At 64.7% G+C, this 12,035-nt stretch overlaps 1 protein-coding gene across 7 annotated transcripts in view; it reads left to right on the top strand.

Annotated features, from left to right (window-relative positions):
• Positions 1-12,035, top strand: part of RASA3 (RAS p21 protein activator 3) — an 87,366-nt gene that overhangs the window by 62,452 nt on the left and 12,879 nt on the right. For all 7 annotated transcript variants that reach the window (XM_059041533.2, XM_067016784.1, XM_059041534.2 and 4 more), the window contains 13 exons: positions 1,904-1,984; positions 2,312-2,384; positions 2,958-3,034; positions 4,006-4,110; positions 5,362-5,518; positions 5,812-5,960; positions 6,507-6,621; positions 7,286-7,360; positions 7,966-8,089; positions 8,419-8,525; positions 9,285-9,362; positions 10,728-10,805; positions 11,251-11,324. In XM_059041533.2, coding sequence (XP_058897516.1) covers positions 1,904-1,984; positions 2,312-2,384; positions 2,958-3,034; positions 4,006-4,110; positions 5,362-5,518; positions 5,812-5,960; positions 6,507-6,621; positions 7,286-7,360; positions 7,966-8,089; positions 8,419-8,525; positions 9,285-9,362; positions 10,728-10,805; positions 11,251-11,324 — 1,293 coding nt within the window. The remainder of the gene's footprint in view (positions 1-1,903; positions 1,985-2,311; positions 2,385-2,957; positions 3,035-4,005; positions 4,111-5,361; positions 5,519-5,811; positions 5,961-6,506; positions 6,622-7,285; positions 7,361-7,965; positions 8,090-8,418; positions 8,526-9,284; positions 9,363-10,727; positions 10,806-11,250; positions 11,325-12,035) is intronic.

Genomic DNA, 12,035 nt, shown 5'->3' with positions numbered 1-12,035 from the left:
CGAGGTTAGTAGCAGGGAGAGAAGTGCAGGAATTCCAGAAGGAAGAGTGAACAGAGAAAGAGTTGAAAAGATTCACTAAAGTCCCTGAGGGCCAGCCTGTCTAGCGGGGCAGAACAAAGTGGTGGAAAAACGGAGAGACAAGCGGCCACGCGCTCCAGGGCGCAGGAACGGAGGAGACGGGCCCTCGCCCCAAGAGAAGAGCTCCCGTAAAGCGTCGGGACCACCAGGCTCCCGGGAGGGGCAGAAGCCGCCCAGGCCACCCGGCGTGCAGGGGTGAGCGAGGAAGCAGGGCACGCACGTCCACGGCACCCGCGTATGGGGTCAGGGCTCTGCTTCCGGCCAGGATGGGACAGGGGGACTCACCCCTCTCCCGCCACAAAGGACTAAGGAGCTGACGCCGTGTGAGCCAGCCGTGCAGACGGAGGGCGATCGGCCCCCAAGCGGGGAAATGGACAAGGTCGCCGCAGGCCAGCTCTTGTCCTGGAGGCGCGTCGGCGACGCCGCCGGCAAGGCGTCCCCAGCAGAGCCCAAGGCAGATGAGGCGACAGACGGGAGCTGGGGCGTCAAGGCCACCGCGGGCACGTTCTGCAGGGGGCAGGAACCTCGTGGAACTCCCCAGACCTGCGTGAACGGGCAAGGTGGAGTCCCTCGTGGCCGGGCGGGCGAGGGGGCAAAGGGGCCATGGGGCCGTAGAGCTGGGGGTCGTCCGAGTTTCCACCGGCCCAGTGGAGAGCCCGCACTCACTCCGGCCCTCAGCACGGGCTCCAGGGGCCGCAGCGGGCGGTGGGGCCGCGCTGTCCCCAAACAAGGCTGCTGGCACCCCCTGGACAGAGCCGCGGACGAGAACTGCTCTCCAGACAAGAGACCCCAACCCCTGACAGCGCAGATGAGCCCAGAATCCGGGCACCAGCGACGTGAAGTTCGCAGCGTCCGGCATCCAGCCAGAAGCAGGAGCTGTCCAGTGACAGCCCACGGTGCCAAGGTGGTCCAAGAGCCGCAGTGACTGCAGTCCGGAACCCAAAGGGAGCCAGGCGCCGGGCCGGTCGGCGGAGTGAAGCCTGAGACGGGGCCTCCCGGCCCGGTAACACAGACTTCACCACAGTTCCTACCTGGCAGGCCGGGCCGGGCGGATCTCTCTCTCTCGGACTCCTAGGAAGGGAGGGCAGGGGCTTCGCTCAAGGAAGTCTCCGCTGTGGACAAAGAACGTCAGCTGCCGTATCAGTAAACAGAGGGTGTTGCGGCCCCCAAGCCTGCAGCCACTGCAGCTGCCTCCGCGGTGCCCCCGGGGGGACTCTGGGTGGGAAAGCACGGGACGCCGGCCCCAGAGAGCCGATCGGGGTGCAGCTCAGAGAACGACTCCGGTGAGCGCAGACCCCCGTACCTCACCGCTCGCAGAGAGGCGCTACCTTCCCTAACTGGAGATGTCTGGCCTTCTTTCATGAGCAGTAACCTTTTGACGTTCCCACTAGCTGGTCTTTGTTGCAGAAACTCCTGTACGTCCTGGCTCCCCGTGGCCTCTTCAGAGGAGCCCCTCCAAGCCTTCCGAGAGGCTGCGTCCCGGGCTTGAATCCTCAGAAAGTCCACCAAATAAAATAATTCTCAACATTATTTGTTGTGCGTTTTTTTGCAGTCGACACCAGCAACGTGTCCTCCGCAGCCGGGCTGCTTTTCCCTTGTCCCTGGATGCACGCACACCTTCTCCCGCCTCCAGATGTCTCCTGACTGCTGACCAGCGCGTCCATCTCTGTTTATTAGACGGGAGCCCCCGGGAAGCACTTTGCAGGGACTCGGAGCTCTTGGCCTGAGAGCTGTTGAGACAGCTGCCCTCCCGGACCCCAGGGCGGCCTTGAGAGATGGCCCGCTGGCCTCGGGCCCCCTCCTGACCTCCCACTTCTTTCCTCAGCATCCTCGAGTGCCAGGGCCTCCCCATCGTGAACGGACAGTGTGACCCCTATGCCACGGTGACCCTGGCGGGACCGTGCAGGCAAGTACAGCCCCGGCTGAGAGGGGGTGAGGTCAGATTCCCCACTCGGGAAGGCAGGTGAGCCAGACGAGGGTGTGCGATTTTAACTTCCTTCTGTTTCCTTTATTGCCCTTGACTTGCTTTGTAAAAAAGAGAGCCTTTCTCATCTTCACGTTGGGTATCTTTGGCTCAGTAAAGGGCCCTGATTTGCATACCGTCTGGGGTTGGAGACAAACAGACACGCCCGTCGGCCACGGTGACGTGCGTGCTGGGTGGCCCAGCCTCAGCCAAGAGATTGGGCATCAACAGTGTTTGTTTTCCATCCTGATCTTCCCCCATCGATTACAGGTCGGAAGCAAAGAAGACAAAAGTGAAAAAGAAGACCAACAACCCCCAGTTTGACGAAGTGTTTTACTTTGAGGTTGGTGTTCCAGTGGCACAAGTGCAGCTGAAACGCACACCCCAGGGTCTTTGGCAGAAAGACCCTCAGTCGCTCATTTCTGAGAGTTCGGGGGTGCTGTCCCCCGGCGTGAAGACCCCCTTCTGCCCTGCAGCTCGAGTTCCTGGGAACTGTCCTTCCTTGCCTGGTCAGAAAGGCTGTCTGTTGCTTTCAGCATGACCCGGTTTTGAGTTGAATGCTGACAAATTAATACTTGCCCAATTATCCAGATATTGATTGGTTTGGTTTGGTTTGGTTGCTTTGGGGTGTCTTGGTTTTTGCTTGCCCTCCCGCAGTCTTCCCTGAGCAGTGGAGAGAGGCTTGTTTCGCCGGAAGTAGTGAGGGTCTTAAGGCAGAAGAGGAAGTGCATTCAGATGAGAGCCCCCGGCTGCCCTCACATGTCAACCACCAGCCGCTGGCTCCGCGGCCGCGGCCCCGGTGACGCGCGGGTGGCTGTCTGCCCCCGCAAGGGCTGGCACAGAGGAGCGCAAGGGGGCCTTGCTCCCACGGCAGCCAGGGGCAGCAGGGGCCTGACGGTCTCCCTCCATCCCCCAGGTGACCAGGCCCTGCAGCTACAACCGCAAGTCCCACTTCGACTTCGAGGACGAGGACGTGAACAAGCTGGAAATCCGGTGAGCAGGAGGCGCTCGGGTCGAGATTCCGGCTCTGCGGGGCGGCCTGATTTCCTCCCTCCTGCTTGCTTTTTGCTTTGTCTTTAAACATTGGGGAATGGATAGAAAGGACCTTCAGTTTTCTGGATTATTTTAACGTGAGGATGTTGGGTGGTGGCGAAAGGGCAGAGGTGGTGTGTGTTCGCTTTGCGGTATCTTGCGGGCTACGGGGCGGGGGCTCCGAGCCCCTCTGCGCGTGCAAGGCCCGGCCTGGCTCGCCGTCCCGCTGCCTCGGGGGCCGCGCTGTGCCAGGCTGCAGCGTCCACTGGGGGACTCTCTAGCCCTCTTGCCACGCCGGCCGCAGCACCGCCCCCGTGTCGGGACAGATCGTAAGCCTGAGGCCAGCTGACCGCACTGGGTCTGATGGGCCCTGCTCACGAGAACCGCAGGGGTTCTCCAGATTTTTTTTTTTTTTTTTTTTTTTTTTGTGGTACGGCCTCTCCCATTGCGGAGCACAGGCTCCGGACGCACAGGCTCAGCGGCCATGGCTCACGGGCCCAGCCGCTCCGCGGCATGTGGGATCTTCCCGGACCGGGGCACAAACCCGTGTCCCCTGCATCGTCAGGCGGATTCTCAACCACTGCGCCACCAGGGAAGCCCGGTTCTCCAGATTTGACATCACTTAAAATCTGCTTTCCCGTGGGTCAGGCTTTCCCCAGGCGCCTGAGCTTCGGAAGCTCAGAGCAGGCAGAATCGGGTCCCTCCCGCGGGCCCGGCCCCGAGCGGTGACAGGCCATGGGGGTGGGGCTCCGGGCAGGCGGCTTTTCCCTCCAGGGGCCTGAGCTGCTCGACTTCACGCTCCGGCCATGCTCAGAGTGGCCTCAGGCCCCGTCCCGTCCTGCCCCGGGTTCCCTGGGGAGAGCTCGGGGGCACAGGGACCCCGCCCCTCCTCGCCGCCCCGTAAGAGGCCCCGCACCCCTGCTGTTTTCCAGGGTGGACCTCTGGAACGCCAGCAACCTGAAGTTTGGGGACGAGTTTCTGGGGGAGCTGAGGGTCCCGCTAAAGGTGCTGCGGCAGTCCAGCCCCCACGAGGCCTGGTGAGGGCACCCGGGGCCCCGCAGCGGCCTCCGCACGGAAGGGGGCCGTGCCAGCCGTGCCCCGCCGCACTCGAAGCCCTCGCGTGTCCCGGAGACCAGCGTCGTGTGCCCCGTCTCCCTCTCTCATCTCCAGGGCACCGGGTCCCTTTCACCAGGGCTTCCAGGTCACATCGTGTGACAGGGAGAAGATGCCAGTCTCGGCCGCTCTGGCCCCAGACTGGCTTCACTCCCCACGTCCCCGCCACAGATGGGGGGGAGGGCAGGTGCACGCACCCCAGGCCACACACCGGAGCCCCGCGCGCCTGCAGACCTGGGTGGCTAAAATGTGGGTTGTGTCCTGGGGAAACTGGAATTCCTGATTCAGTGCCCCAGGCGACCCCGCTCAGCCAGCAGCCGGCCTCGTGACGGGGCTGTGACGGGCGGCCCCCGGTGGCCAGTGCCTCAGCCCACGGCGCGCCGCCCGGCACGTGCGCCCAGAGCAGCTGGGTGCCCGCGAGGCCGCCGGCTGCGCCGGGACAGGGAGAGCGTCCGTCAGGAGCACTGCTGGGTCCCGTGTGCCCAGGGCCGCCCGCCCTGCAGCACAAGCCCCCCCCCCCCGGCGTGTACTCGGGAGGGTGATTCCACCCGGGCTCTGCTCAGTGCTGGCCGCTGTCGGGCGTCCGTCTTCAGGTGTAAATTATTCTACTGCGGTTCCTAAACCGCGCGTGACCCCTTCCCCCGTCCTACCTGTTCCTCCCACCCTCCCGCTTCCCCAGCCCAGCCTGTGGCTCTGTGTGATCAGCGCGAAGTACACACTGTGGGGGATGCCCATGCAGAGGCGGCGGGGGTGTCAGATGGGGGCCCCCCAGTACCCAGACCCTGCGGGGGTGTCAGATGGGGGACCCCCCAGGGGCAGGGACCCTGCGGGGGTGTCAGGTGGGGGACCCCCCAGGTACCCGGACCCTGCGGGGGTGTCAGATGGGGGACTCTCCAGGTACCCGGACACTGCGGGGGTGTCATATGGGGGACCCCCCAAGTGCAGGGACCCTGCAGGGCGTATCAGGTGGGGGACCCCCCAGGTGCAGGGACCCTGCAGGGGTGTGAGGCAGGGGCCACTGAGGCAGAGGAACCTAAGCGGGGTGTCCTGCAGAATCTCCCGAGTCACTTTGCCTCAGACCCCAGCACAGCCTGTGACGGGAGGACCAGCCAAGCGGGATCCCTGGGGGAGCTGCTGCCTCAGACTGCCTTGCCTGTCCCTGTGTCCTGCACCAGGTACTTCCTTCAGCCCCGGGACAACGGCAGTAAGAGCCTGAAGCCGGAAGATCTGGGGTCCCTGCGCTTGAACGTGGTTTACACAGAAGACCACGTCTTCTCCTCCGACTACTACAGCCCCCTGCGGGACCTGCTTCTGCGGTCGGCGGATGTGGAGGTACCTGCGTGCTCGCGCACCGTAGCCCCCCCTCGGGCCTGCCGTGTGTTCGGGACCACCTGGGTCTCCCTCTGCTGGGGATGGGAGCCCTCACGGCCCCCGCAGCGAGAGCCACAGGACCCGGCGTGGCCCATGCCTGGCGCTCTGTCTTGACCGTGACCCCAGGGTCACAGCCCTGTGCTCAGCGGCCAGGTGCTGGGGGCGGGGGGCGGGGGGAGGCGCAGACCCGCCGGACACACGCGGAGCAGGGGGCTGGGCCTGGGGCTCGCCTCCTTCACGCCCTGTCTCCCCAGCCCGTCTCGGCGTCTGCGGCCCACATCCTGGGCGAGGTCTGCAGGGAGAAGCAGGAGGCGGCCGTCCCGCTGGTGCGGCTCTTCCTGCACTACGGCCGCGTGGTGCCCTTCATCAGTGCCATCGCCAGCGCCGAGGTCCGGAGGACCCAGTGAGTGCTGAGCGCGCCCCGAGGCCCTCCGGGGGTCCGGCCTGGTGAGGGGCTGGACGGGAGTCTGGGCGGCCAGAGGAAGCCACACGGGTCAGGGTTCCTTCAGAGACACACTTGCTCTTTTAAAACTGCGCCTTTTCTCCTGGGAACTGGGAGGCACGTGGCACGGAGCGGTGAGCCGGGCACCGGGTGCCTCGGGGGCGGCTCCGTTCCTGAGGCTGGGCCCGCGGGCCTTCCGGGGAGGTGGGTTCTGCTGGGAGTGGCTCCCTGGGACCGTTGGCTCAGAAAGATCCAGAACGTGCCCTGCTGGAGGTGTCGTGAGGTTGGGCTTCATTCACTTCCCGTGCTGACCCCGTCAGGCCCTGAGAAGCAGAGGAGGCCCTCAAAGCGTAGGGTGGGGGGCGCATGGCTGCCACGCCCCGGGGACCCGGCGGTGGCCGCGGTGGGTTTGCTACACGGGCCCAGGGCTCAGGGCCCCCCTGCGAGGCGTCGGTCAGGTGGCCTCCCTGCCCCCTGGATGCCTCCCTGTCCGACACTGCTTTCCAGGGACCCCAATACCATCTTCCGAGGAAACTCGCTAACGTCCAAGTGCATTGACGAGACAATGAAGCTGGCGGGCATGCACTACCTGCACGTCACCCTGAAGCCCGCCATAGAGGAGGTGAGGGGGCGCTGCTGGCAGGCCAGAGAGTCCCGAGGGGAGGGCAGGCGACACAGAGCCCGCAGCCCCGGGCCCCGCCTAAGCCCAGAGCTGTGGCTGCCACGTCAGCTTCTCCCCGGCTTCCCAGGGGGACCTTCTGAGCATCCCAGAGTCGTCCTTGTTTTCTCAAATTAGAAAAATACTTAAGCGAGTCCCTCATTCCGCTAAGATAGAATGACACGCAAGAGAAAAACTGGTTCTTCCGAGGACGCCTCCTTCCCCAAATCCGCGCGGCCAGAGAGACAGCCCTGCCGCTGTTCCACCCTCACCCCAAACCCCTGCCCCGGTCAGACACCCTGGGAGGAGTGACCCCCCATCTCTTACCCCTTCCCGGGAAGGGGTGTTTCCCCCAGAACAGTTTCACCAAAACACAGGTCCTTTGCGGTCCTTGCGGTCCTTTGAGGGAACTGAGAATAGATTCTGGTTTGATCTGTGAGCCACACCCTGAGAGCACGTTGAGCTGAAACGTTAGTAAACTGGTGAAGCCTCATCGCGGGGGGGCCGCCGCGCTGCAGCCTCGAGAAGGACCGCCCCTCCCGGGCCCGGCCCGCCTCGCCCGCCGTGACCCCGCCCACCCGGGCTCCGGCTTGGCTCACGCGCCGCGTGTCCTCAACGCTCTCCGCAGATCTGCCAGAGTCACAAGTCCTGTGAGATCGACCCTGTGAGGCTGAAGGACGGCGAGAGCCTGGAGAGCAACACGGTGAGGCCCGGCTCGCCTCCGGCGCCTTGGACGCTGCGCCCCCCGGGCTGGTGGGTGGTGCAGGCGCCTGAGCTGCTGCGTTGTCGGGGGACCAGCGCCAGCCACTGCCTCCCCTGCCTCGCGTCCGGCCTGCGCCTCCCGCACCCATAACCGGGAGCCTCCCGTGGGTTTGGGGCGTCTCCCTCAGCGCAGCAAACGCGGGTCCCCAACCTGGGCCCCCTCTGGCTGCTCCCGGAGCTCTGCCCCAGTTTTTAAAAGAGCGAAGTCCCTGTTTTCATCTTTCCGTGCGGTTTCTTCACACGATTCGCGCCAAGTCTTTGCCTCTAAAGAGCAGAGACCGGTCCTGGCGTTCGGGAGGTCACATCGCCGCGGGCGCTGCCTCTAGGCCGTCGGTCGACGTGGGGCACACAGCGCGCTCCCTCCACCCGCATCCCTGGTTGCTTGCATGGATCACTGTGATTGCTACGCGCTGCTCCTGACCCGCGACGGGGAGTCTGTCTTTGCTGCTCTGGGGCCCCAGCCCCACCCTCGCCCCTCCTGGCGGCCGAGGGGCACGGCAGCCCAGGGGAGTCTGGAGCAGACAGCACCGAGCGCCCTCTTTGCAGGAGAACCTGCGGCAGCACGTGGACCGCGTCTTCAGCGTCATCACTAAGTCGGGGCTGAGCTGCCCTACCGTCATGTGTGACATCTTCTTCTCCCTGCGAGAAGCGGCCGCCAAGCGCTTCCAAGGTGAGGGCTCGTGGCGCTCGCACCACGGGGACGCCCACGCCCCTCGCTGGACGGAGACCTCCGGGCAGAGAACGGACGTCCGGGGCCCTGTAATGAGGGGCCTGGCCCCGTAGCCAGTGGGCGGGGTCAGGCCCCAGCATGGGGGCTGCACGGCGGGCAGGGTCCCCGGCTCCTGTCTGCACTCGCCCCTGTGTGAGTTGGGCCCCGGCCCCACCCGGAGGCCACAGCCGAGATCTGCCCCAGTGGTCCCCGGTCTCTTCCTGGCCCCGGTTCCCCCCTGCGGCCCCAGAAGCCCCGGTGAGTCGGCCGTCTCTGTGTCCCGGCCGCAGGCGACCTGGACGTGAGGTACACGGCCGTGAGCAGCTTCATCTTCCTGAGGTTCTTCGCTCCAGCCATCCTGTCCCCCAACCTCTTCCAGCTCACGCCCCACCACACGGTGAGTGAGCACCTGTCCTGCAAACCAGTCACCCAGACCCCCCTGGCCGTCTGGCCCCCCGGACCGGCAGGTGGCCCGGGCAGCTCCCGCGAGCCGAGCCGGGGAGCTGAGGACCGGGTTGTGAACGTGGCACGTGTCCTTAAGTCCTTGTCTCAGGAAGGTATCAAGACTGTTTAATCAAAGTTGTGTTGTTGAAACCGCTGGATGGTGAGACCAGGGCTTCCTCTGTGGGCTTTCGTTATGACGTTACGCGCCGCTCACACCCAGGAGGATGGAGGATGGAGGATGGATATTCGGTCATCGTTCAGGCCACGTGGTCAGCAGATTTTTGAGCTCCCCCCGTGAGCAAGGCCTGAGCCCTTGCAGAGAGAGTGCCAGGGGGCCACAGTGCTAGGCGGAAAGCCCAGCGTGATGGGCCCATTCCTGGTGTTGCTGGCTTTAAATTAAGCCTGTGAACCGTGTGGAGGGTGAGGAGCCCCCAGGCTGGGTCCCCGGGAGACTCACCCCCCGCCAGGGGGATCCACTCCTTTGCTGGAAATGTGGGGTCTGGGGTCAGGGGTGGCCTGAGAGCCTGCATCTCAGCAACTCCCAGACCACGTGGGTTGGAGGGTCCACAGGGACCTCCGAATCCAGCGTTTGCGAGCTCACGGACGGCGCTCGCTCTGGGCAGCTTTTAGGGGTGTCGTTCGTTTCGGCGGCGGCGGTTCTGGGCTCATTCACGACTCAACTGTGAGGCCGTCCCCTTCCCATCTCTGGCAGGACCCGCAGACGTCGAGGACGCTGACGCTTGTCTCAAAGACCATTCAGACCCTCGGCAGCCTGTCCAAGTCCAAGTCTGTGAGTCACTGACTTGAACTCTTTTCAGCACGAAGGAGGAGGGAGGGGTAGTTGCTGCTCAGTCTCCCCACGAGAGGCTGCGGCATCGCTCTTCGGGGGGGCCGACGGCACTTGGTGGAGAAGTCCCCTGTGGGTGGAGAAGTCCCCTGTGGGTGGAGATGTCCCCTGTGGGTGGAGCCATCCCCTGTGGGTGGTGGCCGTCCCCTGTGGGTGGAGCCGTCCCCTGTGGGTGGAGCTGTCCCCTGTGGGTGGAGCCGTCCCCTGTGGGTGGAGATGTCCCCTGTGGGTGGAGATGTCCCCTGTGGGTGGAGCCGTCCCCTGTGGGTGGTGACCATCCCCTGTGCATTCCCCGTGGGCAGCTGGCACTCCCGCTGCCACGTATGGATCTGCAAACCGCGTCCCCCCGGCTGTAGGGACTGCCTAGCCCTGCCACACAGCGGGGCGTCCTCGGCCCGAGCACCTTACGGAAGTCGGGGTGCTGCCTGGTGACCGAGGGCTCATCTACACGGAGCCAGCGGTAGCCCCCTCCTTCCCTGGGTTAGAGCTCGTTTTACCCCTTTTGGTGACAAATCTGCGTCTCCCCTTCACGGGGCTTCCTGGAGACGGACGATGTGCCACGGCCCCGAGGATCCACCCCGTGACGGCAGCAGCGGTGTGGGCTCCCGGCACCCCGCACACAGGCGGTGACGTGGCCTGTTCCTCAGGGACGGGCCTGTCAGGCTCTGTCTGGAAAGGGTTGAGCCGTGACCTACAGGGTCACCCCAGCTCTCCCCATTCTGTTCTTTGTGGGGCGGAGTGACCCAGGCACTCAGCCCTGCAGGCAAGCAGCCCCCTGCAGGGCGAACGCTCGGCTTTCTCGGAATCCGAGGGACACAAAGCCGTGGGCCAGCGCTCTCCTCCATCTGGCAGCCCCAGCGTTTGTCGGCTGGAGGCCCAGATAAACGGGCACCGCTGGGCTGAAGTCTGCACAGACTCGCTCGTTTTTACTCCCAGGGCAGCAACGTGCCCGCCTGCGGACACAGGTCCCCCCCGGGTCCCTCTTGCCGTTGCCCCAGCTCCTGGAGGTGAGGACCCCTCCCGTCCCAGCAACCGCGTCTGGGAGCCACGCGCCGCGAAAGGTGTTGAGTCGTGCGTGACAAAGATCTCGCCAAGGAGCCCGTGTGGTTCGCTTTTTGAGCACGGCTTGAGTGGAATCCACCTTGCGGCGTTTGGCGAGCCCCCACGGCTGGGGTCGGGGTACTCGGCGCCCCGGACAGCATCCACCCCTGCGTGGTTTGCTGTTCAGCGCCCGTGGCCGCACTCTAGATCTTTCAGGTTCGGGCCAGGAGGCCTTAGGCCTTCATTAAGTGACCTGTTTCATTTTAGGCCAGTTTTAAGGAATCCTACATGGCCGCATTCTATGAATTTTTCAACGAGCAGACGTACGCTGATGCAGTGAAAAACGTGAGTATCGGCGCCGATTAACACGGACTCACGGAAGCAGAGGCGCTGACTCGGTGGGGGGATCCAGGCGGTCGTGGGCGTGGAACTGAGCGGGGAGGCCCCGTGGGCGCGAGGCCCAGGAGGAGAGCCGGGCTGGCTTCCAGCTCCACGAGAGGAACAGGCGGACCCCCAGGTGTTACCTGAGGCCTGGCAGCCTCTCAGGAGCAGTAACAGCTGTGGGGTGTGGCCAGACCTTCCCGGGAGGGGCCGGGGGTCCACGTAGGGCTGGAAGCGTCTCAGTCTCAGCAGAGACAAGACCCCATGATCCTCTCCGAGGGGCCCCCTCCCGGCAACTTGCTTCTCAGAGTCTCCTCTCTCCTCTGGTTCCAGAAGGAGATGCAGGGCACCCAGGCACCGTTCCCACGAAGGTCCCCCTTTTAACCACCCGGTTTCTTTCCCGCTTCAGTTCTTGGATTTGATCTCATCCTCCGGGAGAAGAGACCCCAAGAGTGCGCGGCAGCCCATCCTGCTTAAGGAAGGGTAGGGCTGGCGGGAGAGAGGCAGGGTGGGGCTCCCCGGCGGGCTGAGCGCCAAGTGGGCGGCCCTGCCCTCGGGGCCAGAGGGCGTCCAGGCCCGCCTGGGGCCTCGGTCCGCCTGGGAGAGACGCCCCAGGGCTGCGCCACGGCGCGTTGTCACTCCCGTGCCCGTTCTCTGCGGAGGCTGCGAGTGGAGGAATGCCCGTCTGGGAGCAGAGTTTGAAGCGGGGGGAGACTGAACGGCCCCCAGATAGTCCGAGGCTTCTGCCCGGGTGGCTCCCTCACCCGTGTCCAAGGCCCCCCTGCCCTCCGTCAGCGCCTCGCTCAGAAGTGTCCCCCGTGAGGGGCTCAGAAGGCAGGACGCAGCAGAGAGCCGCGCTCTCTCACCTGCTGTCTTTGCTTCCAGAGCGCAGCTGCGGGGCTGGGGGCCTGCCGCCGGCGCTTCCTTTGGGAGCATCTCTCGTCCGTGTTTTCAGGGTGGGAGGTGCGGGGGGCGCCCCTTGTTGGAGCTCAGATAGACCCACGGTCATCACCAACTCGTAACTGGAAGTTGACGCCAGCGCAGGAGCTAAACCTTTCACAAGTAGAGACCTTTGCCTTTTGATTTTTAAATCCTGTCACTTGGAAATAAAATCATAAGATACTGAGATCCCACAGTCTGCATCGAGTATCGCGGGTACGGAAGTGGCGACCTGCTGTGATTTTGCAGGCTTTG

The sequence above is a fragment of the Kogia breviceps genome, chromosome 16 (assembly GCF_026419965.1).
Source record: "Kogia breviceps isolate mKogBre1 chromosome 16, mKogBre1 haplotype 1, whole genome shotgun sequence".
NCBI lineage: Eukaryota > Metazoa > Chordata > Mammalia > Artiodactyla > Physeteridae > Kogia > Kogia breviceps.
The sequence above is the reverse complement of the archived record's forward strand: the minus strand, read 5'-3'. Positions and strand labels throughout refer to the sequence as shown.